The sequence below is a fragment of the Microcebus murinus genome, chromosome 22 (genome assembly GCF_040939455.1).
Source record: "Microcebus murinus isolate Inina chromosome 22, M.murinus_Inina_mat1.0, whole genome shotgun sequence".
NCBI classification, from domain to species: Eukaryota; Metazoa; Chordata; class Mammalia; order Primates; family Cheirogaleidae; genus Microcebus; species Microcebus murinus.
The window spans coordinates 9,524,764-9,550,042 of NC_134125.1; the positions used below are offsets into that span (position 1 = coordinate 9,524,764).

The window sequence follows — 25,279 nt, forward strand, 5'->3', positions numbered from 1 at the left end:
GAGGGGCAGAGAGGACAGGCAATTCAGCCAAGGGAATGAAGCCGGGAGAAGGAGTGCAGCCCAGAACCCTACAAGCTGCCTACTACTCCCTGAAAACAACACTTGGGCCCCGTGCTGCATCTCAGGGTGCAGGAGAGAGGCCGAGTCTCTGCCGCCACTGGACACATGGGGGCTCCAAGCTCCCTTAGTGTTTTCTCTAGTCCCAGTACGGAACGGGGAGTGGGACAGGGAGGCAGGATCGCTGGCAAAGGGCAGCTCGCAGGAGGAAGTGTGAGATGGCTGTCAGTGAGCAAAACTCCCCACGAGCCCACACCCACAAGCAGCACGCGTGCAAATGTGAACCTTCGGAGGGGACACAGCCCTGCCCACACCTTCATCTCAGACTCAGCCCCAGAACAGTGAGACAGTAAATTTCTGTTGTCTCAAGCTACCAAGTTAGTGGTGACTTGTTCTGGCAGCCACGGGAAACGAATGCACTGCTGTTTGTTGTTTCACTAAGAAACAAGAGACGGCCTGACCCATAGAACTGACTTTCATCTTATCTGAGGTATGAGGTAGTGAAAGCATCGAGAATGATTTGATCAGCAAGAGACAAGCAAGGTGAGGAAGGCCGGAGTGAGGCAGCAAGGGACGGCGGCACACTTCTCGAGGGCAGTTCGCGGCTTCCTTCTCCCACTCTTCCCATCCGGACGTGCTGGGGTGGGCATGGCGCTAGTGATGACATTCAGACACACGACTGAGACGGGCGATTTCAGACCAAGTGCCCATGTCTACAGGGAAGCCGTCGGTACACGGCCCTGCGCCCTCTCTCTTCACGTAGCTCTCGCTGGTCTTTCCCCAGATCGACTCCGGGTCTCGGGCAGCCCTACCTTGGAGTAGGCCAGGTGTCTAAAGGCCTTGCGGGCCTCCAGGGGCTCCAGGAACTCCACGATGGCGGTGATGCCACCCTCGGGCAGCAGCACGCGGCCCAGGCTACCAAAACGGCCGAAGGTCTCTTGCAGTTCGGCCGCCAGGGTGCCTGCCGGGAGGTTCTTTGCCAGAATCACAGTCTTGCTTCGCTCTGCAGCGGCCTGGGGGCAGGCAACAAATACACAGGGCACGATGAGAGGGAGGCTCCCCAGCTGGCACCAGCACTGATCTGCGGTGGTTTCTAACACAGCACCCCATGTGGGACCTCTGCACCCAGGCACTTAGAACTCTAACCCACGAGGACCTCCCTGGCATGACACTGGCTCCAAGGCTGAGAGGCAGCTCTGAGGAGCGGCTGTGCCCAGGGCTCCAGAGCTGGACCCCCGGGTCAGATCCCAGCCCCTCCACTTCTGAGCCATGGCAGGTGCCCACAGCCCCTGGCCGCACCTCACAAGGCTCCCAGCGGCCAGGGCCTGCATCTTGGTGCCGAGCGCTTTTTCCTGCAACTGCAGGCCGCCTGCCTGTTGCCCCGTACAGCCAGCAGGAAGCACCAAGGAGTTGATGCCCACGGGGAGTAGCCCATGACCCTCAAGAGTTGGCGCACCCCTTGCCCTTTGGGCAGGATGAGTCTGAGGTGTGAGCTTTGTAGTTTTGCCCTAGAGAGCTCTAGGCACCCCATGGCAGCCGCTAACAGCACACCCGAGGTGGTCTGCCCTTTCTCGCTAGCGTTTTCTGAACTGCCCCCAAACTACTTGTCCTGGAATCCTTGCCTCAGAGCCTGCTTTTGGTAGAATCTAAACCGAGACACTAGATGTGTAGCCTTGAGCAATGTACTTAACTGCTCCTCAGCCCCTGCACCTGCAGCAAAGACACCGCTCCTATTTCCTAGGATCCCTCCAGGAAAAGATTTAATTAAATGGGTTAGTAAAAGTGCACATGAGTGCTCTGTAAATGTTAGCAATTATTTTATTGAAAAAGAATGTTGGAGGGGCATAAAAGAGCCAATAAAATATAATGGAAAAATCCAGCCATATGGCACATCTATCTGGGCATGAGTCTCAGCTTGGCCACTAAACTAACCTGAAACATTGGGTCCATTGCTTTCCATCTGTGGGCCTCAGTTTTCTCACCTGCAAAATGGGCTAACAGTAACACCCACACTGCACAGGCCTCACAGGGTTACTATGAGGACTGAGGGAGGTGATGGGGTGGGAGGCGTCTGTAGGTGGAAGGGCTGGGTACCAGGGACTTCTTAGTTACAACTCGGGCCTCAAAAAGTAACAGTTCAGGGACATGGACTCTGGGGCCTGGAGGCCCGTGCTCAAATCCAACTCCCCCATGACAAGCTGTGTGACCCAGAACAAGTGACTTCACCTCTCTGTGACTGCAGTTCCTTCTGTGCAGTGGGAGCACAGCAGTGCTGCTTTCGTAGGGTTATCATGTGAATGGAATGAGCTAATAAAATACACGAAGTGAGAAGAGTGCTTTGACAAGTCTTAATATATGCTAGCTGTTAGTATCCAACGACCCATCTACTCATCCATCATCCACCCATCCATCTTCATCCACCTGCCCTACTCATCCCTCCATCCTCCATCTTCATCCATCTGTCCTACTCATCCACCCATCCCTCCATCCTCCATCTTCATCCATCCATCTACTCATCCATCTTCATCCATCCATCCTACTCATCCATCCCTCCATCCATCCATCTTCATCCATCTATCCTACTCATCCACCCATCCCTCCATCTTCATCCATCTGCCTTACTCATCCCTCCATCCTCCCTCTTCATCCATCCCCCTTACTCATCCACCCATCCCTCCATCTTCATCCATCCATCCTACTCATCCACCCATCCCTCCATCTTCATCCATCCATCCTACTCATCCACCCGTCCATCTTCATCCATCTGTCCTACTCATCCACCCATTCCTCCATCCATCCATCCTACTCATCCACCCATCCCTCCATCCATCCTACTCATCCATCCATCCCTCCATCTTCATCCATCCATCCTACTCATCCACCCATCCATCTGTCCTACTCATCCACCCATTCCTCCATCCATCCATCCTACTCATCCACCCATCCCTCCATCCATCCATCTTCATCCATCCATCCTACTCATCCATCCATCCCTCTATCCATCCTACTCATCCATCCATCCCTCCATCCATCCATCTTCATCCATCCATCCTACTCATCCATCCATCCCTCCATCCATCTGTCCTACTCATCCATCCATCCCTCCATCCATCCATCTTCATCCATCCATCCTAGTCATCCATCCATCCCTCCATCTTCATCCATCCATCCTACTCATCCATCCATCCCTCCACCCATCCATCTTCATCCATCCATCCTACTCATCTATCCATCCATCCTTCATCCATCCATCCTACTCATCCATCCATCATCCACCTATCCATCTTTATCCATCCATCCTACTCATCCATCCATCTTCATTCATCCATCCTACTCATCCAGCCATCCCTCCATCTTCATCCATCCGTCCTATTCATCCAGTTTGAGGTAAAATTTAAGTTCTGGTAAAACTGCGGCAGGGCTATTTTGGGAGTCCGAAGCCCTGAGTTTTAGTCCAGGCTCCTGCCAGATGGACTGTCTGACCTTGCAAGTCACCTCCCTACTCTGAGCCTCAGTTTCCCAGTCTGTAAAGTGAAAGGGGCAGATATCAAGTGGTCTCACAGGACCCTGTAAGCGGGAATCCTCCCCAAATCCAAGAACTACTACTTAGTGGAGAACATGCGTGTGGCAGTGCTGACTCTGCCCTGAAGGGCTGAGTCTCTGAACAGATAGCAGGTACTGGGTGGGGGAGCAGGATATGGGGACCCCTGATCTGTGTGGAGAAACCGTAGCTTACAAGGCAGCCCTCTTGCATGTGGCTCCTTAGAGATGGAATCTGGGTTAGAAGGGCCACTTGTCTGAGCCCATGTGACATTTCTTCCTTTCTCATGGACAATTTAAAAATTAGCAATCATCCTTAGAGGGCTGGATCCTCAAACCCAACCGTGTCGCCAGGGGCTCTCCAAGGGCTGGTGGAGGAGCCACGAGAGGCCTCCCGAGCGGGACAGAGGGTACCCACCTGGCTGAAGGAATCCAGACTGACCCCGTTGTCGATGAGGAAGCGCCGCACTTCCTGGACGAGCTGGGTCTCCCCCAGTGCCACACGCACGGCCACACTGCCCTTGGTCTCCTGTGGGAGAGAAGAAAGGCAGCCCCTGTCAGCTGCGGGGTGATGACAAGTCTGCCCGCCCGTCCCCAGTAGTCTGGGAAGATGACATGGTGTGGACACGGATCCTGCTGAGGCCCTTCACCTTCCTACGCTGATCTAATGCCCCATGGCTCTGGTTCCCCGTCTCTTATAGTAGATATGGGACCCCAGGGCTCCCTCTGCCCTCCCCCTACTCAGCTGTAGGGGTCTTTGCTGCCCCCCTGCAGGCCGAGCTCATCCCCACCCCAGGGCTACAGCTTGATGGCCCTACCCCACACTCCCTCAAGCCATTCAGTGGCTGCTTGGAGCAAATGTCACTTTGCCAGCCAGCCCACCCTTGCGGTGACACCCTATCCCTATTGTTGACTTTACTGTCCTTTGCAGCCACCCGGCCTGCCACACTGCACCTCTGCCGATGTGCTAGCGTCCTCCACTAGAAGGCACTAGCGGAACAAGCTTTGTTTCCATTCTGGATGCTGCTGAGTACTCGGGGGTCTAGAGCAGGTGCAGCCCCCACAGCTGGCCTAGGTCTGAGCTGTGCAGCCCGCCGTGGCGCCGAGAGCCACACAGAGCCGCTGAGCACTTGAAAGGCAGCACGTCCAAGTGCTCTCAAAGAGAAACACATGCTAAATTTAGTGAGAGAAAAAAAGAATATAAAGTAGCTTGCAAATTTTATATTGTGCGTATGTTGAAATGATACTACTTTGGACATACATAGTTAAAAGAAATATGTTGTTATTAATTTCATCTCTTTCTGCTTTTTTAGGATGCAGCCACTAGGACATTTCCAATTACACATGTGGCTTATACTCCATTTCTACTGGCCAGCGCTGACCTCAAATGCCCAGGAAGAAGGGGTGAACAACGGGTTAGAGAACTTATGAGCCAAATCCATGCATATCCTCTGTTGACTGCATGAAAAACACTACTGGGTATTGCTGCCTCAGGAATTAGATAGGAACTCAGTCCCTATCTAATTCCAGATACATGTGGCTTAAAAGGAGGTATGTGGATACAAAAGAGCAAAGTATTTTTATACTGCATCAATGTACAAGGTAGTTTATACAAAGTATACATTGCACTTTATGTAAATTATGCTTTATACAAAGTATTCTTTGCACTTTATGTAAACTATGCTTTATGCAAAGTATACTTTGCACTTTATGTAAACTATGCTTTATACAAGGTATACTTTGCACTTTATGTAAATTATGCTTTATACAAGGTATACTTTGCACTTTATGTAAATTACGCTTTATAGAGTATACTTTGCACTTTATGTAAACTATGCTTTATACAAAGTATACTTTGCACTTTATGTAAATTACATTTTATACACAGTATACTTTGTACTTTATGTAAACTATGCTTTATACAAAGTATACTTTGCACTTCATGTAAATTACACTTTATACAAATATACCTTGCACTTTATATAAACTATACTTTATACAAAGTATACTTTGCACTTTATGTAAACTATGCTTTATACAAAGTATACTTTGCACTTTGTGTAAACTATGCTTTATACAAAGTATACTTTGCACTTTATGTAAACTATGCTTTATACAAAGTATACTTTGCACTTTATGTAAATTACACTTTATACAAATATACCTTGCACTTTATGTAAACTATACTTTATACAAAGTATACTTTAAAAAAGTATCCTTCTACAAAAATACAAAGTGTCAAAGGATACAAAGCAACACAATGCAGGAGGGAAAAGTCTAGAGCTCTAATCTATGACATAAGGACTATAGTTAATAATACTGTTTTGTACTCAAGATTTTGCTAGAAATAAATTTTAGGTGCTCTCACTACAAAAAAAAAGGCAACTGTGAGGTGATAGGTATGTTAGTTTGGTGAACTATATTAACCCTTTCACTATATCTGTCTCGAGCATCACATTGTATACTTTATGTACAATCGTTTTTTTAAAAAGGTACGTGATGTGGATGGAGGGGCTAGATAAAGAAAAAGTCAGAAGGACTAAGGTTATACTAGGGAGAGGAGGAACAGAGCCCAGGGACTTCTCCCTTGGCCTCAGAGATTCGGGCTGCCTAGGCTGAGGAAATGGCACAACCATCGGAGAGGCATGTGACGTGGTTCAGGGGGAGGGTACTAGAGTTGGGCAGACCTGGTATCCTCCCACCTCTGCCCTTTTGCAGGTCTGAGACCCTGGGCAAATTACTTTGTGTCACTGGGCCTCAGTTTCTTCATCTAGACAGTGGGGACATAAGAGCCCCTACTACACAGAGCTGTTTGAGGAGTGCCACGTACTAATGCTTGTGGCACAGCTGAGTCAAGGGACATCACCTGTGGACATCACTGCCTATCACGTTCTCTGGGTGACTCCATGCTATATGGCTTGAGAAGCCAGGGCTGGAGTGTGGATGCGGAAGGTTCCAGGGGGAGGGCTGGAAGAGAGCCTGCCCCCATTCCAGAGGCCTCTGGGAGGGACCAAGAGGACACTCATGACTTCAGCCTCAGAGGCCCCGGCCCACAGATGACCCTCCCTCACCCCCATTCTTCCTCCCCTTTGGCTCAGAGCTGGAGAGGAAGGGTGGATCCCCACTCACGTGGTCAAACACTTGACTCTTGGTAGCATTGTACTTCTGTGCGATCGCATCGGCCACGGCATTCGGCCCCATGAACAGAGTGTTCCAGTTGTGAGAGCTGAAAAGCAGAACAGGGAGATCAAACAGCTGCTGAATGAGGGAGATACTTTTTCAGATCCAATACCTATTAGAAATGTACTCGCAGCCCTGCCTTTCTAAGTTCCCCCTGAGCTAAGCACCCAGGGCCCGAAGACAGTAAGAGTGATGATGACATTAGCAATCCCTAACATTAGAGATGTATTCCCCTGTGTCACGGACCAAGCACTTGGTATACATTAACTCACTTAAACCTCCCAACACCACAAAGTAAGGCACTACTATTATTCTTCCCACTTCACAGATGGCCCAGGAAGGTCATGGACTAAACCCGTGGGAAGGAGTCAGAGAACTAAGGCAGCTTGGGAAGGCGGGAGGTGGGCGGAAGCTTGGGGCTGGGGCTCTGGGGCACCAGTGGGCAACAAGGACCTGGAGCTGCTGGCTTTGTCCTTAGCCTCCTTCTTCTTCTTGTAAGAAGACGACCCCGGGGCACTGGCATCCTCACTGGCTTCCTTCTTGATGGTGGACGGTAGCACGTGGAGCATCCTGCCCTGGAAGGGATGAGAAGAAGGCAGTAAACCGAAGCCCTGCCCTCAAGTAGGTGGGGACAGCTGCTTCCACGTCCTGCCGGAGGATGGCGCCTTCTGCCACGAGTGTGCTGGGCCCGGTGCTGGGCCCCTGGCCGGAGTGCAGGGAGTCAGGTAGAACAACCAATGTCCACTCTCTCCCCACCTGACACGGGGGCCCAGCATTGTGTTGGGGCCATATGACAAAGCCATACACAAACAGAACCTCAATCAGTTTATAAATACATCCCTCAAACCTGCATGCCATCCCGCCCCTCCCTGCATAGGTAAGTGACAACAAGAGCTCCGAGTGGGCAGAAGTCAAGTCTGGCCTAGCAGCCACCAGGAAACCAATAAACCATGAATGAATAAACGAGAAAAAGGAGAAAATGAAATGAGGTAGCCAGGGGCTCAAGGACACATGCTAAGCACATTATCTGGTGACTCTGGGAAAAAAAGAAAAGTTTCTCACACTCTTATGGCCATTTTAATATGCCCACATCAAAATTCCTTTCTTGCCCACTCCTCTTCCAAGGTTATATTTCTGGAGATGGAGAGTAAATTTATTCATCCAACAAATATTTTTTGAGTGTCTACTATGTGCCAGACACCTGCCCTCATGGAACTTCTTACTCTCCGGTAGCTCACATGGGGTAGCAGCTTGGCATGCCATGGTATGTTGCTTTACACATGCCATATAGACACCTGTGTGTATACACACACACACACACACACACACACACACACACACACACACACGTCCTTTCCCGACCATGTGAGCCCAGCGGCCTCCACCAGTCCGTGGGCAACCTCACCTGGAACACCTGGCCGTCCACCCCCGCGTAGGCCTTCACGGCATGCTCGGGGAACATGAAGGTGACGAAGGCAAAGCCCTTGGGTTTCTTGGTCAGGCTGTCGATCGGGTAGTGGAGCTCAGACAGGGGCCCTAAGGACAGCAGAAGTGTCACTCTCCCGTGGGCTGGGCCTGGGTGCTAATCAGGTGGCGTGTTCTCGCTGGCGAGAATGTTCCGCTGCTGTGGGTCAGCCACAGCCACTTGGGCCCAGGGAGGAACGTGAGGAGCACTGGCTGTGAACCAACCCCCAAGGTGGCAGGTGCTACGTCACAGTCCCCTCTGTGTCTATCCTGAGAGCAGAGGCGCATCCTGGTTTCCATGCTGAACACCAGGGTGTGACCATGTCCCCTCTCTGGGTCTTTGTCTTCCCAAATGGGAACCTGCAGTGTACTGACAAATCCTCTGAGAAGCCCGACACAGTTCCTGTCACTGAATCCTCATGGCAGCTTGGGGACAGTTAGTACCATTTTACAGATGAGAAAACTGAGACAAGAAGGTGGAGGCATCTGCTGACTGGAATTTGAACCCAGGGTGTCTGGGGCGAAGCCCAGCTCTCTCGGCGCTGTGCTAGCCGTGTGGGTGGCTGGCCTCGAGGCCTCGTGCCTACCGAATGTGGAGAAGAGCTTTTCCAGGTCCTCCTCGGTGCTGGAGTAGGGCAGGTTCCGGACAAACAGCCTCCCGGAGTCAGCCAGGTCCTCTTCCTCCTCGTCCTCCCCGAGCGTCCGGCCCTGCCAGGGCTTGGCACTATTCTTCGGGGCACCCTGGGCCGTGGGGGCGCTCTTTTCCCTGAACACCTCGATGTAGCGTCCACCTGCGTGAAGAGAGGAATCAGGGCTTTGGCGGGAGGCCTGGAACTTGCCGGCAACTCCAAACTCTTCCCTGCTGCCTTCCAGAAGCCATGGCCAAGGCCAAGATGACAGCGTCTGACACTGTGGTCTGTAACTGCAGCCTCGGCCAGTGCTGGGTTGCACTGGAAGGCCCCGATCTCACTCGTCCTGCCAGTCCGCCTTCAACCCTGGGGCAGCTTGCCTGGGCCAGCCCAGACCACAGTGACACAGCCTCTAAATTCTGGGGCACAATCTCTGGCACTATTCATCACTTCGCCTTGGGAAAGGTCTTATGTGACAGCCCGGCCCTGGACACCTACCTGCTGAGGAACCAGGGTTTACATCTATGTGCCTGGCTGGGTGTGACCATTGCCACCTCCTGCATGTGCTGCTCCCCAGGTGCTTGATAACACCTACCTCCTCCTTGCTCAGGAGACTCCTGAGCGCGTTATGTTCCCTAACACGACTCACGTCTTCACTAGGGGATGAGGGCTGGATCTGAGTCACCTGTCCATGCCAGGGGTTGGGCCAAGATTGCATCCTTGGGTGTCAATCACAGGACCTCCCAACTCAGGGAATTTGCACATGCATTTCCCTCTACCGAACATCCTGCCCAGACAGCCAGAGCCTGCCTCCTCAGCTCCAGGCCGTGTCCCAACGCTGCCTCTCAGGGAGGCCCCAGCAGACACGATCCGGCTTAAAGACGGGCCTCGTCCCATCCTGTCCTCCCCAGGTCCCTGGCCTGCTCTATATGTGCCCACAGCAGGGACCATGCATTTGCTCACATATTTAATTGTCACCTGTCTCCCCCATGTAAATTTGTTCCAGGTCAGCTCCAGGAGGGCAGGGACTCTGGTCTGTTTGCTCACTGCTGTGTCCCTAGTGCCTAGCCCGGTGTCTGCAGAGAGCAGACACTTGACACGTGTGGAATATGCCAAGGGAACAATAAGCCCTATGACTGCTCAGAGACGGCACTGGCCGGGCCTTCCTTACCCATGTATTCCCTGTTGCATTTCAGAGCTTTCTTCACTTCCTCTTCGCTGCTGAAATCCACAAAGATGTACCCTGTAAGAGGACAATGACAAGGGTGTAATATGCAGGCCCTGCAGGGACCCTCGTGGGAGTCACAGAGAACACAGACTGTGCTAGGTGCAGAAAGTGGGGGAGAAACCTCTATCCTTGCAAATCTCTGAAACACACACAGCCCCCCTCCCTCCCTTCCTCCCACAGCGACATTTCCCTCTGCAGGGAGCGTGCAGACCCCGGCCTGGCTTCATGACACTGATGCTGGACTCCAGGAGTCAGAAGCACAGGAGGCCTCGCTGCCTCGCTGCCTGCCTCACCCCCACCCTGACCCGAGCAGTGCCTGCTCTGTGGCATTCTCTGCAGAAGTGCCCGTGGTGGCTGCATGGTGGCCCAGCTCAGCAGGGGAGGCACCATCTCCACCACCACTCTGCCCCTCAGCACCCAAGGCCCCAACTTGCACAGAAATAAGAATGTGGAGGAGTATGGGGGGCCTCTGCGTCCTGACCTCAATGGGCCTCAATCCCATGAGGTAGCAGGGCAGGGGCTGCCCCTCTTTTCTGGAGCAGTAAGTACCCAAGGACACACGGCTGACAGGTGGCAACGTCCGTCACATGGTCAAAGCCCGTGGGTTTTCTGCCTCTAGCACAGGCTGTTTAGATTCTTTCTCCATGATTCCTCCCAGCTGTCCTTTCCTGCACCTCATGCGTCACCACAAACATCCTCCACTTCCTCCCACCTCCTCCTCCATAGCCACCCCTGGTCCAGACTCCCGCTGATCCTCCCCAAGGGATGGCAAAAGCCAGGCTGTGGGACCCTTCCTTTACCAGCCAGAGGCCATCCTAAGTCCCACTGCCACCCTCCCCTGACTTAAGCTCCCAGGGGGCCCTGTACCCAGGCTGAAGCCCACAATCTTTTTTTTTTTTCCTTTGAGATGGGGTCTCACTGTATTGCCCAGGCTGGACTTGAACTCCAAGACTCCTCAGCCCTCAGCCTCCTAGATAGCTGGAACTGCAGGTGTACACCACCACGTCCAGCACCACAATCTTTCAAGGAGCCTCCAAAGTTGAAGGTACTGCCCTGCCTCCCCCCAGGTCTCTTGTGGGGGATGTTCTGCCGCTGGGGACCAGCACCACGCTTGCGTGGTTGGCTCTCTCCAGCTCTGGGGCTCCAGTATGGATTTCTCTCAGCTCTGACAACTCAGGCATGCTCCTTCCTGCTCCCCCTCTGGCCTCCAAATGCCATGAAGCCAGAGGTGGTACTGCCACCACCAGCATCAACAGCAGCTCTCACGGAGTGAGCGATGGGTGCTTAGCATCGTCTTAAAGGCTGCACACTATTAGCTCACTGACTCCTCACGACTTGGTGACAGGTTTATCTGACTGCACAGAAAAAACCTGAGGCCCAGTCCCTTGTGCAAGGTCACAGGGCTGCTGGGTGGGCCTGGCCCTGGGCGGGGCTCCCGCCTCTTCTCATGTTGCACTCTCTTATGTCTGCAAAGTGAGAGGGGCGCTCAGGGGAATGGCTCAGCCGGGTAAGCGGGGCTTTCATGCTAAGAGGAGAGTTGGGGAAGAAATGCAGAAACACAACGGTGACACCACCATCCATCAAGCACGAAATGAACACGTTTCTTCCCCAGATGCCAGCTCAGGCAGGTCTCAACTGCTCTGTGCAGGCTGGTGTCCTCTTGCCAAGGACAGGGTGCACGCTCAGCAGTGTCCAGCCTCCCCTGGCCAGACAGCCTTCACGTGGCTCTCTGAGAAGCAGCAACTCTGCTGGGGCATCTCCATGGCCTCTCGGCCCGGCCGGGAAATAGGCCGGGCAGGCAGCCACCTCTCCGAGCTCATACTCCTCCCTTCTGGCCACGCTGTCTGCCTCGGGACAGCCAGAACCCAGGGCTCTGAAGCCAAGGGAGAGGACAGGCTGCCCAGAGTGGACACCTGGGCAGAAGGTGGCCTAGAGAGACACCACACATGCTCCAAAACTGACGGCACTGCCCGCCAGCAGAGCTGCCGATGGACTTTGCACAGCAAACCTCGGGACCCGTGGGCATCTCTTTCAGCCCAACAGGTGGACAGGCTGGGGGTTAGGGATCGGGAGAGAGAAACACAGGTAAAAACTCCATCACTACAAACCGGGCTGAAAAAGGCAGGCAGAAGAAACAGACCCTTGTCCTGCCCATTTTAACCACATCCACACAAATGAGCCCCACAGACGGAAGAATGTTGCCCTTAGAGCTTCTCCCTTTTCCCTCGTTCAAGTGCCCCAAACTTCCATCCTTCCCACCCAGGGACACTCCAACCTTACCTGTCTTGTTCCCGTGGGCATTTCTCACAATGCGAATGGCCACTGGCTTCAGGGGTGCCAAGAATTCCATAACATTTTTCTGTTAAGAAGAAAAGTTTTTTTCGCCTTTATCAAACCAATAACAATGAGTAATGTCACCATGAGCATTTTAAAACATTGTTTCTAATTTTTTTCCCCTAAGTACCTTTTTAATATACTTGGAGTTAAATCTGGCTTTTGTCACTTCTCATTAAAGCACAAATATTTGGGTTTTTGGTATTAATTTTACAAGTAGCCTCCTAGTGGTTTTTGTTTTGTTTTTTAATTAAAGTATGCAATTTTCTGCATGGTTGGTACGAAGAGCATTCTGACTCTAAACGAGCAGATGACTCCAGTAGTTTAGTACAACCCAAATGCTTGCCACTCCGAAATTTTGTAAGTTGTATTTCAAAAATTTGTAAACATACAGACTGCCAAAAAAAATGAAAGCGTTGAGTGAGACAAGGGCAAAAGGCATGATCGTGCACTTTCCATAACAGAAGGTCTGTGTGATTCACAAGTATGAAAAGATGATTGATCTCACTAATAATTTAAAATATAAAAGGAAATACTGTTTTTGCCTGTCATATTGATAAAGAACAAAACGTTAATAATACCCAGGGTTGAGGGCGATGGGCACTCTCACATCTGCTGGAGGGAGTATAAACTCGCAATGCTTCCAGACGGCAAGTAACATTCTGTGTCAATGACTTAGAAGCGTACATGCGTGTGCTTGTACAGAACATCTGGGGCAAAGACCAGCAAAATGTGGCCCACAGGCCAATTACTGCCATAGCCTGCAAGCTAAGAATGTTTTTTCTTTTTCATTTTTAAAGCACCATTAAAAAGTAATAATAAGCAGAAGAATGTGTGACAGTGACTATATGGCTTACAGAGTCCAAAATATTTATTATCTGCCCTTTACAGAAAAAGTCTGCTGACCTCCGATTGTAAGGAATTGCATTATTATTTATTTATAACAGCAAGAAATTGGAAATAACCCTATGTCCCAATTTAGGGGCTTGGGGAGGTACATCAAAATGTATTCTGATTAAGGAAGAGCTTGCAACATAAAAAAATGATGTTGTAGCAGAGTATATTCAATATTCAAAGATGTTTATGACATATGGTGATAAGAGGAAAAACCGGTTTCCCAAATAGTTCCTACTATAAGATTGCTTTTGAAAAATAGAATATAGAGGTTAATGCTTATCCACAGAAAAAGGTCAAAGAAGACACACCCCAAATGTATTAGCGGTTGTCACTCAGTAGGACATTAGTCTTTTGGGTAGGTTGTCCCAGTGTGCCTGAGACACTCAGTCCTTGTATCTGCGGTGGTGAGACCTGCAGTAATCACACTCGCAGCCTGGCACCACGTCTGGCTAGCACCCCTCAAACTCTCAACATGGTGAGGATAATAATTTATAAAGGCATCCTACTGATAGGTGACTTTTATATTCTTCTTTTTATTTAGCTATATTTTTTTTAAAAATTACTATACTGAACTTCTATTACTTTCATAAGGAGGGAAATTTAAGTGTTGTCTGCTGTTGTAGACCCAGAGTCAGCAAATGACAGGCAGGGGTCAAATCCCGCCCCCTGTTTGTTTTTGTAAATAAAGTTTTATTGGAACACAGCTTCGCCTATTCATTTACCTATTGTTGGAGACTGCTTCCCTGCTGTAGCAGCAGGGTGAGTAGTCGCAACAGAAACCATACTGACCACAAAGCCTTAAATATTTACCATCTCCCTCTCTTTTTTAAAAAACAGAAAGTTTGCCCTTGGTGTAGGAGGTATCAGTGTGTAAAATCAGTCTTCTGTCTTGGTGTAGCCATCCTTGTCTCCTGACCCTTCAATGCCTGAGGTCTCATCTATCAGCCTATTTGGCTCCAGTTCTTTCTAACTCATGTCCTCAACAGTCCCTCATGCCCCCATGCAGCAAAGGCTCCTGGAACCCCCACTCTCATCTGCTCCCAAGGAGATTCCTGGTCCTGGTCCTCAGTTAGCACGTACCTCTGTGACGTTGAATGGGGCTCCCCGCAGCTTCACGGTGTGTGGGGTGGTGGGTTCCTTCTGGTTTGCTGGTTTCTCTGCCTGAGTGATCACAAAGAACAGACAGAAATGGACACGGTAAGTGCCCTGGCACAGGTGCAGGAGGCGGCAGACTGGGACATCTCAGTGCTGGAGGAGGTGGCTGCTGCCAGGGGAGCCGGGGAATGCTGGCGAGTAGCTGTGCCTGCAGTGGATGGAGAGGCTGGCCAGGCGTGGAGGTGGGAGCTGCCACGCTTCCATTTGCACCCGAGATGAGGGCTGGAATCAGAGCCTGGCAGCCCACGGGCATGCTAACAAGGGTCCCGGTGCTACAAGAAAGGACAGAGGACAGGAATACAGTGGTATCTGCTATCACTGATTTAGGGCCCACCTGTGCCAAGCACTTTGCAGACGCCACTGTCCTACCTACTACCCTATCTTTAAAACAATCCTGTAGGGATATGGGTTTAGGATCTTTTCCTGTAATTCTGGAATCAAAATAGCTCTGAAAAACCTAAGTTTTTGGTAACTCCTTTGGCAACATAAACCTGCCCTCCCAACTTGAACTAAATTCCCAGCAAAGCCTGCCCTGAGCGGATGTGAGCCAACTTATAGCTTACACCTGTCCCATGCAGAGCAAGTGGTCACTTCTGGTTTCACCATGGAAATACTAATATGCTTGAGTATAGGGTGCTGCCCCACACCTGCTGGGGTACTGTGTTATGTAGTGTCACCTTCCTGAAATCCAAAGTTCTCAATTCCACCATACACTTAGGCATGGGGGTTCTGAAACCAGCTGCAGAAGCCAGTGCTATGACGAGTGTTATTTTACAGATGAGAATTAGAGGCTTCCAGAAATGATGTGTCTCACCCAAGGTCCAAGGGCCACTAAATGTCGGAGCTGGGATTTGAACCCATAACTCTCTGACTTCACCACACTCCACTACCTCTCTGAAATATATGTTTTTGGAAAAAAGGATGTTGTGTGGTAATTAGAAGTGACAGAAGGATGGAAGGAAGATGAAGGAAAAAGAAAGAAGATGAACTCTCCCTTCATTTCCTTTGAAAACAGGGCTGGGCAGGAGAAAAGTCGATCCTTTCAAGAGGCCTCGTGGGGAGATGAGGAAACGGGGACCCAGACAACGTGTCAAACTGCCCTGTCTCTGAAGCAGAGGGGACTCCTCGGTAGGAGGCGAGATGGCTGTCCTCGAGGGTGGCGCCCCCGTTTGCAATCTAGACTCCAGAGCCTGCGGGCCTGGGTATAAGTCCTGACATCACCCCTTCCCAGCCGTGACCTTGGGCAAGTCACTTCCCTTCTCCAGGTCTGTTTCCTCCTCCCTCTGCGCCCCGAGGGCAGACACACACCTCAACTCTGGCCTCCAGTGCTCTCTTGGGCACCCCTTGTTCTTGGCCGGCTCCTCCACTCTCTCTCCTCCGCAGGGCTGGGGCGGCAGAGGACTCCTCTTCCTCGGCCTCACTCCCTTCATCACAGTTCACTGCTTCGTCTTCACTCTCCTCTTCCTCCTCGGAAGAGGATGACTCGGCCTTCACCATCTTGGATTTCAGGTAATCCATGTCCGACAGCTCCTTCTGCACAGCTGCCCTCGGTTCAAGGCCTTCTTCCTCTGGAAAAAGGTGGAGGCTGCATCAGTGGCCCCTGTGAGCAACCCAGAGACGCCCCCTGGAGAGTGGCAGTAATGTGTCACTTTGTGTATGCCACGCCCACCATGACCAGGGCCCAGTGCCCAACAACACTCAGATAAGCCACGCCAGATGGGCGAAGCTACTGCAGTTTTGATATTCCATGTACTGCATGTGGAAGGCCTCTGCCTCCCTGCCGCCAGCCCTGTCCACGCAATCCATTCTTTACTCTGCAGCCCCCATGATGCTTTTGAGACTATGCATAGGATCGTCCTTCTCTGCTTAAAACCTCCAGTGGTTTCCAGAAGCTCAGGTGACTAGCTGCCTCTGACTCAAAGCTGACTGTGCCTGGCTTCTCCTTCCACCCATCTCTTCCTGTTCCAGCCACCCGGACCCACGCCCAGCCCCTCAAGCCCATGCACTTCCCTTTCTCCCGTGCCTTTGCAATGCTATTCCCTTGCCTGGAATCCCCTTCTTCTTCCATCCCTTATGGTGTCCCACCAGGTCCCATGAGTCCTTTGGATCTCAGCACAGAAACTTTACCAGGCGTAACACTCAGTTGAATGCACACCCCTCACCTTCACACCAACACGCACTCCCAACCCTCGACCCCAACACTTCCCATTCTGTGTCGCAACTGCTCCATACTGCAAGCCCCTCTGAAGACAAAGGCTCCTCTCTCCCCTTCCCTGCTGACTCTCCCACCCCCTTTCCTGCCTTCTCTAGGCAGCAGTTGCCACCAGATGACACAGGGGCCAACGGTGTGTTTATCTGCTACTGTTTCTCTCCCCCTCCGGAGAGGGGGGCAGGGAGTCCTCTGTCTTTTGCTCACTGCTCTCGACTCAATGTCTGAAGCCTGCCTGGTATATAGTAAGTGCTCAATGAGTATTTGTTGAGTGACTGATGAACAAACAAGTGACTAAAACCAGAAGAGGCAGCTGTACCAGCGGGTGGGATAATCGCTCCCACTGGAGAAAGCTCCAGGGCAGTGTCGGCTCACCTAGCCCCTAGTGTCTGGCCCCAGTGCCTGTGAGCCCGGTGGCAGGCACAGGCCCAAGCACATGGGCGCATACTCCCTGTCCTCACCTTCCGGGTCCTCCCCGGCGCCCTCCTCCTCACTCTCCTGCCCTGAATCAGAGTCGAAGTTCAGGTAGTCGTTGGCCGACTTGCCCTTCCCTTTCGAGGGCTCGGCATCCAGGGCGTCGTTCGCCCAAGTGGCCGCCCGCGTCCGCCGCTGGTGAACCGACAGGAACTCCTGGAACTCGGTATCTTCCTTCAGCTGGTGGCACCGGAGCCGGGCAGCAGGGGCAGAGAAGGGCAGAGAAGGCTCAGGTGGGGTCAGCCTTTTTAACTGTGAAGGGGGCAAAATGACCCTCCACGCTCTCTTCCCCCAAACCCCAGACAACCCCAGGGTCAGGGGTCAGTTCCGAGGGAGGCAAGCAGACTCCTCGCCGGATGAGACTAGGAAGCCATGGGCAGGGCAAGGGGACAAGCTCTCCGTCTGCCTGGGCCACCCCCCTCCTCCCGGCCACCCACCCTCCTGCCCCCTTGGGCAACAGGACAGACTCACCTTCTCCAGTTCACTTGCCACCTTTTGTTTCTTGTCATTCTGGAAACAGAAGGCACAGATGGTGAGGGTCACGCAGATAAAGGGACAGGGGAGATGGAACTGCAACGCCCTGGGAGGGCCCACCTTCCGGGACTGAGAGGGAGTCACTGTCCTTCCTTCCCAGGAAGTGACCGCCTGGCTGACACTGGGGACAGGGGCTTGAGTGACTGTTTACGTACTTTCTTCATTTCTGGAGCAACAGAGTCTTTGGGAGGCTGCTTGGCTTGGCTTGGTTTCTGAGCATGCTTGCTCCAGGCTCGGGGCTTCGTTGGGTCCCCAAATGACTTGCAGAACTCCACCTGTGAGGGAAAGGGTGATTTTCACACCTGCCCTGGTGCCTGGGCATTGGGTACAGCCTGTCAGTACCTGGGAGCTTGGGCTTTTAAACAGGCGATTGCCGCTGACTAGCTGAGTTGGGGCAGATTAGGCACCATCTCTGAGTGCAGGCTTTCTTCTCCTTCAAGTCTTTAATACGATATTATCACAGTCTAGTATCATGAGTCTACAACACTGTAACTATAATAACTACAATGTATTGAGGAATTCCACATGCCAGGCACTGTCTTAAGTGCTCTTCGAGTTTGAATACACTGAGCCTCACAACAAGAAGCAGGCACCACCCCCCCCCCCATCAGGAAATTGAAGCACAGAGACATGAAGTCACTTGCTCTGGGTTACGTAGGCAGTAAGTGATGGAAGGAGGCCTGGAACCCAGGGAGTCTCTGGAGCCCAAGCTCTTACCCCTCTATTCTAAAGGTGGCCCTGAGGATGGCAGGAGATGACCCAAGCGAGGTGCTTAGCCAGGGTCTGGGCAGGGCAACGGGGAGGGGCGATGGCTGCCAGGATTACGCTAATCACTGTGAGGCGAGTGCACCTGGACCCAGAGAACAGCTCTAGGGAAAAATGGGGTAAACAACAGGGGGCATTTCAAAATAAGTTTGTTGCTGCTGTTATAATGACATGTGCTCAGAGAACAAAATTCTAATAGGAAAAAATACAGTGAAAGTTAAAAAAATGTACTCCAATTCCTATCACCCAGAGAGAGGAGTTATTACTATTTTGGTAAAACTCCTACCACGTGGCCCTCTATGCATAAACCATACACATACAGACGGGGGATATGGCTGTGTATGAATGAGGCCATGTGATACACACATATACTAGTCCATTATCTGTTTTTTCCTTCTCAAAAAAGCATTAGAGATGTTTTCCACAGTCATTAAATGCACGAGTGACCCCAGTGGGACCTCCTCCTCCAGGAAGCTTTCCTGACTCTTCCCTGGCCAGGGAAAGAGAGGCCTCCTCTCTTTTCCCGCAGTCGCTGGTGCTCGACCTGTCATAGCCCCGATGACACTGAACAAAAGCAACCTGTTTACCTGTGGACCCCCTGCCTGTCCGAAGGCAGCTGGCTCACTGAGGTCAGGGGCTGAGGAAAATCACATTTTCCTCTAATTTCCCAGCCTCAAATGGGGGTTCACTGAGTACTTGCTAAATGGGTGAGTGAATGGATGATGCAGACCTGTGGTTCTCAAAGTGTGGTCCTCGGACCAGCAGCACGGGCATCACCTGCTGCCATGTTAGACGGGCCCAATCTTGGGCCCCAGCTCACCTACCGAATCAGAGCTCTGGGGATGGGCTCGGGAAACTGTTTAACCAGCTCTCAGGTGATGCTTACGTACTTGGAAGTGTGTGAACCAGTGAGGGGGACAGCCTTTGGGCCCCAGTGTTGAGTAAAAGACCGAGTGGTGTCACTTTCTACAGGTAAGTAAGGGCAAGACTCCCACAGACTCACCGTGATCCGGGACGTGTCAATAAAACTCTTGTTGAAATGGTTCAGTGCCGTCTGGGCCTCTTCTTCGGACTTGAAGCCGATAAAGCCAAACTTGCGGAACTTGCCGTCTTTGGTGAACTTCAGGCTGCAGTCTGTCAGCGTGCCGAAGGCGGCGAACAGCTGCCTGAATCGCTCCTCCTTCATCTGGAACAGACAGGCATGAGACCAGGGAGGAGTTGGGGCGTCCCCAGAGTGAGCGGACAAATTGGGCTGGATACCTGAGGCCACTGGATTCTCCAAGGGTGACCATAGATTAGGAGGTGGCAGAGCGTGTTCCTAGGTAGACCAAGTTCCAGCTCTGACTCTAACGCTTTCTAGTTGTGTGGCCTTGAGCCCCTCACCCATGAGCTGATGCAGAAATCAAGAGTCAGAACGAGGCCGGGCATGGTGGCTCACACCTGTAATCCTAGCACTCTGGGAGGCCAAGGCGGAAGGATCGCTCAAGCTCAGGAGTTGGAAAACAGCCTGAGCAAGAGCGAGACCTGTCTCTACTAAAATTAGAAAGAAATTAATTGGCCAACTAAAAATATATAGAAAAAATTAGCCGGGCATGGTGGCACATGCCTATAGTCCCAGCTATTCGGGAGGCTGAGGCAAGAGGATCGTTCAAGCCCAGGAGTTTGAGGTTGCTGTGAGCATGGCTGATGCCATGGCACTCCACTCAGGGCAACAGAGTGAGACTCTGTCTAAAAAAAAAAAGGAGTCAGAATGGCTGCAAATGCCATCTTCCTACCCTATGGGGCTATTATGAGGATAAGCCCAATTACAGAAGCAGTATTAGAGCTGCTACATAGTATATACCTAATAAATGCTTGTCAGAATCAATGAATGAACAAACATGGTATGCTACATAAACATTTGCTATTAATAATTGTAGTATAGAGAACAATGGAGTCCCCCCAAAGATGTCCACACCCTACTCCCTGGAACCTCTGGAGATGTCACCTTACAGGACAAAAGGGACTTTGCAGATGTGATTAAGTTAAAGATCTTGAGATGGCAAGATGATCCTGGTTTAGCCAGCTGGGCCCAATGTCACCTCAAGGGTCCTTACAAGAGGGAGGCAGGAGACTCAGAGAAGATGGAAGCAGAGAGAGACTGGAAGATGCGACACTATGGGCTGTGAAGACAGACTACGTGGCTATGAGCCAAGGAAGGCAGGTGGCCTCTAGAACTGAAAAAGGCAAAGGCTCCCCTAGAGTCTCCAGAAGGACCACAGCCCTGCCAAAATCTCCATTTTAAGAGTTCTGACCTCCAGAACTGTAAAATAACTTGTATTGTTTAAACTGCTACGTTTGTGATAATTTCTTACAGCAGCATGAGGGAATCAACATGCTCATATTATTATAACTTGGTTAAGAAGCCCACTGCACGTAAAACTGACTCCTAGCGTCCCACCATCCTCACTCCAGCCAGGCTACCCCGACAATGCAGTGAGTTTTCTAAGCAGATATTGGCAGATCTGCTTAGATCTGCTTAGGTGTGGCAGTGGGGTTGACACCACTGCTTAGGTGTGGCAGTGGGGTTGAGAGGGGACTACATTTTCTGAGGCAGCTTCTTAATAATTCTGATACCATCAAAATCTCAACCACTCTATGGGTTAGGAATTTTTAGCCACATTTTTCAAAGAGGAAAATAAAGCTCATAGGGGATACATGATCTGTCCAAGGTCTACAGAATCAAGCTTTGTGACTCAGCTCAGATGTATAAAACACAGTGAATTCAAGTCCCTACTGCCTGGGAGAGACCTCACTCAAGTCCAACCCCACCATTGCTCTGCCAAAAACCTTTTGGTGACTTTCTGGTACCAAAGGCTCAAGGACAGACACCTACAGGGAAACATGAGATTCTCCACGATCCAACCCTGACCCATCTCTTTAGTCCCATGTCTTGCCAAACTGTGCTTCTCACCTCTTAAGTTTTACTTTGGCCGTCCCCTCTGGGAGATATCTTCCCAGACAGGCCCTGGCTAACTCCTCCTCATTCTCAGTTCAATCTCTCCTTCTCTAGGAGGCCTTTCTTAGATCCCTCAGTTGGGTTAGGGATCTCATCCCAACCTCCTCTGTGCTTCCAAAGCACCTAGTTGACACTTCAAACCCTATACTTGGTGTCTGTCTCTTCTGCTAGACTGAAAACTCCATAAAAGTGGGGACTAAGTCTTATCCACCTCTATCTACAATGTCAGCAATATTATAAGTACTCAATAGTAAATGTTTATTTGCTGAAAAATAACTAAAACCAGTGCAGGCAGTCATGCTAAGAGAAACTATGGTGCAGGGTCAGGAATGCAAATTCTAGAACCAGATTGCTCAATGCAATCTCTCCTCTATAAATTACCATCTGTGTGTAACCTCAGGCAAATTCCTTTACCTTACTGTACCTGGGTTTCTTTACCTTTTGAATGGGCACAATAATGGAACCTATCTCAGAGTTGTGGTTAGGATTAAATGAGTTACTTTACCTAAAGCATCCAGAACAGTGCCTGGCACATAGTAAAACACTGAGAGTGTTTGCTACCACTAATATTGTTTTTGTTATTCTTTCATTTGTCAAACACAACAAGCATAAGAGAGTCATCCCCACTGAGAAACACAACGAAGCAGAAGTTGGGAGGGAAAGGAAGGGTAGCAAGGCTAAAATCCTGATCCAATAAAGAGAGGCATCAAGAGACACTGTCTAAAGATGATGGATGGATCAAAAATAGATATTTTGGCTGGGCACGGTGGCTCACACCTGTAATCCTAGCACTCTGGGAGGCCGAGGCGGGAGGATTGCTCAAGGTCAGGAGTTCGAAACCGGCCTGAGCAAGAGCGAGACCCCGTCTCTATTATAAATAGAAAGAAATTAATCGGCCAACTAATATATATAGAAAAAATTAGCCGGGCATGGTGGCGCATGCCTGTAGTCCCAGCTACTTGGGAGGCTGAGGCAGGAGGATTGCTTGAGCCCAGGAGTTTGAGGTTGCTGTGAGCTAGACTGATGCCATGGCACTCACTCTAGCCTGGGCAACAAAGTGAGACTCTGTCTCAAAAGAAAAAAAAAAAATAGATATTTTATAAGTACACTACTTGGGGAAATGATGGAAGAATTAAAAACAATAACATTACAGAGACTGGAGGGGAGGAATAGATAATCTAAGTTCTTCATCTTTCATAGTGGGAACTCAGCAGATAGTCACTGAGGCAGGCAGCTCAAGAAATGAAGAAGGCACACTATCCCGCAATTTTTTTCTTTGGATGCCTACTACGTGCCAGGTTCCGTGCCTGGCTCTAGGGAACAGAAAAGTGTGGCTGGGTCACTTATCCCCCACTTATTGGATAAATGGTTTAAAGCCCTTCACACGCACTCAGTATCGCCTCAATGACGGGAGTGGGGATTGGAACGCAGGTCCTCAGACTAATACTCTGCCAACAGTCTCCCGAGTAGAAGAGGAATGTGTAATAAATACACTGAGCCAGTCACGGGTCAACAACAACAAAGTGATCAGACAAGAGAGCAGAGCTTGTGGGACAGAGCATTCGGCACGAGGTGCGAGTTGGCACCTCTCTACAAAAAGAGCTGTCGGGTCGGGAGTCGGTACCCACCGGCCGGCTGTGACACCTTAAGAGTCACTTTTCCTCTTCCCCATCGGTCAAAGGATCCTGCCCCTCTGGGTTCCGAATCCGCCCGGAGTCCCGCCCCACAGGGAAATGCCCTGGTTCCCTTCAACTACATCTTTCCCAACTCCACAGCTCCCGGCTGGTCCTATCTTCATATTTCCAAGTCCTGGCTCTGCACTCACCCCATTCGGGAGGTTCTTCACGATCAGTCGCGACATGGCGCACGGTCCCCACTGTTTTGATTCCGGCGCAACGGGACAGCGACTTCCACCGTCAACTCTCACGCTACCGCTCTGGGCGCCGCCATCTTTGGAGAGCCGGAAAACACTCAAATAGCCCAGACCTCGGCCGGCCCCAACCGGAAGTGACGTCACCAAACCAGAGCTACTCAAGGAAGTCACACCCCCAAGGGGCGGGCCTGGGCGCTTGCATTCTGCGCAGGCGCACGGCGCTCCCGGAGGCACCTTTGCAGCAGCTACGGCGGCAGGGGGCGCAGGTGCCCGACATTGGCGGACGTTGGTGCTGCGCAGATCCGGCAACCCTTTTCTCGCCCCTTCACAGTTTTAATATTTAGCCCTAAGACTGCCCTGAGAATGGGGACAGGGTTAGGGACTGTTGCCTCCCTTTTAGAGATGGAGAAACTGAGGCAGAGGCACCATAAATCAATTACTGAGCATTTTGTGTAACTATTAGAATGTGCGTGTTGGAAATAAACATCCGCTTTTTGCAGACGGGTAAACTGAGAGCCAGACGGGTGTAACAACTTGCTTAGAGTGGTATAGCTATGAAATAGGAAGTCTGAGATTGAAGTTGTGTGGACGTAGTTTTCATTTCTCTTGGGCATATTCCTAGGAGTGAAATGGCCAGGGCATATGGTCACTCTATGCTTATTAACCTTTTTAGAAACTGCTAACTTGTTTTCCAAACTGGCTGCACTATTTGACATTCCTACCAGCAGTATATATGAAGGTTCTTCACCTCTAAATCCACATTTCTTATGAAATCTTTTTAATTATAGCCATTCTAGTGGGTGTACAGTGGTATCTTTTTATTATTTTTCTTTTTTTAAATACATAATGAGCCAGAGTAAGTACAGCGATATCTCATTGTGGTTTTGATTTGCATTCCTGTGATGGCTAATGAAGTTGAGCATCTTTTCATGAGCTTTTGGCCATTACAATATCTTTCTGAACACACTCCCACCCCTACTTTTTAAGACCAGCTCAGACAGAGTGTCCTTGAATAGATCTCTTCCTCGCTGAGCCCAAACGCAGGGAGCTCGTGCATCTGCCACAGCGTAAACCTGCAGAAATTGCTGCTAGGAACATACCCTGCTGATTCAGAGTCATAGACAAGCTGCCGGTTTTCTACACATTCTGTTGCCAAAGGGGGCCCCCTCAGATCCATCTTTGTAAAGCATCACACTAGGCACCAAAAGGAGACAAGTAAAGGGGTTCATTAAACGCTAATTGTAAATTAAGCTCTGTCTATTCAAGGAAATTCTATGCAGTTGTTAAGAAGAGGTAGGTAGCTCTACACATTCTCGAAGGACATGCATCAGTCAGCAGGAAACAGATGGTGTACTCAGGACTGAACCAAAGAGAATCTAAAGCAGGGACTGTTGCAGCGGTGTAGTGGGATGGACAATAACCTCCCCCCAGTCCAACATCTGTCCACGTCCTGACTCCTGGAACCTGTGAATGTGACCTTATTTGGGAAAAGGATCTTTGCAAATGTAATTAAGCATCTCAGAATGAGTTCATGCTGGATTATCCTGCTTGACTCTAAATCCCACGACAAGCGTCCTTATAAAAGACACGCAGGGCAAGTCACATGAAGATGGAGGCAGACTCTGGAGTGGTGCAGCCACAAGTCAAGAAATTCCTGGAGCCGCCAGAAGCAGGAAGAGGCAAGAGGGGTTCTCCCCTGTGGCTTTTGCAGCCTTCCGACCTCCAGGACTGGGAGATTAACTTCCTGTTCTTTTAAGCCACTTGATTTGTGGTCATTGTGACAGCAGCTGCAGGAAAGGAATATGGGCAGGGTAAAGGGAACCTACAAAGGATTGTCGAACACCAGGACCCAGCAGCAGTGGGGAGCGATTACCAGCCCTGGGGCTGAAGGGGCAGAGGAGGACATTTCCTCACCAGCTAGTGCTCAGTGAGGCCAGGAGAG

General features: G+C 50.7%; 1 protein-coding gene across 2 annotated transcripts in view; it reads right to left on the reverse strand.

The window, feature by feature from the left end:
• The window catches only part of RBM19 (RNA binding motif protein 19), a 130,995-nt gene extending 107,539 nt beyond the window's left edge, over window positions 1–23,456 (reverse strand). Inside the window, exons 1-15 of one of the 2 annotated variants that reach the window (XM_020282923.2) lie at window positions 23,290–23,455; window positions 19,470–19,652; window positions 17,857–17,976; window positions 17,639–17,677; window positions 17,155–17,347; window positions 15,793–16,052; window positions 14,410–14,490; window positions 12,379–12,457; window positions 10,042–10,113; window positions 8,829–9,032; window positions 8,183–8,313; window positions 7,231–7,352; window positions 6,727–6,823; window positions 4,016–4,126; window positions 870–1,070 (exon numbers count right to left, since the gene is read on the reverse strand). In XM_020282923.2, coding sequence (XP_020138512.2) covers window positions 870–1,070; window positions 4,016–4,126; window positions 6,727–6,823; window positions 7,231–7,352; window positions 8,183–8,313; window positions 8,829–9,032; window positions 10,042–10,113; window positions 12,379–12,457; window positions 14,410–14,490; window positions 15,793–16,052; window positions 17,155–17,347; window positions 17,639–17,677; window positions 17,857–17,976; window positions 19,470–19,652; window positions 23,290–23,325 — 1,929 coding nt within the window. In that variant the 5' untranslated portion in view covers window positions 23,326–23,455. Of the gene's footprint in view, window positions 1–869; window positions 1,071–4,015; window positions 4,127–6,726; window positions 6,824–7,230; window positions 7,353–8,182; window positions 8,314–8,828; window positions 9,033–10,041; window positions 10,114–12,378; window positions 12,458–14,409; window positions 14,491–15,792; window positions 16,053–17,154; window positions 17,348–17,638; window positions 17,678–17,856; window positions 17,977–19,469; window positions 19,653–23,289 lie in introns of both variants that reach the window. The other variant, XM_075996600.1, reaches the window with a different exon arrangement.
• Between the last annotated feature and the right edge of the window lie 1,823 nt (window positions 23,457–25,279).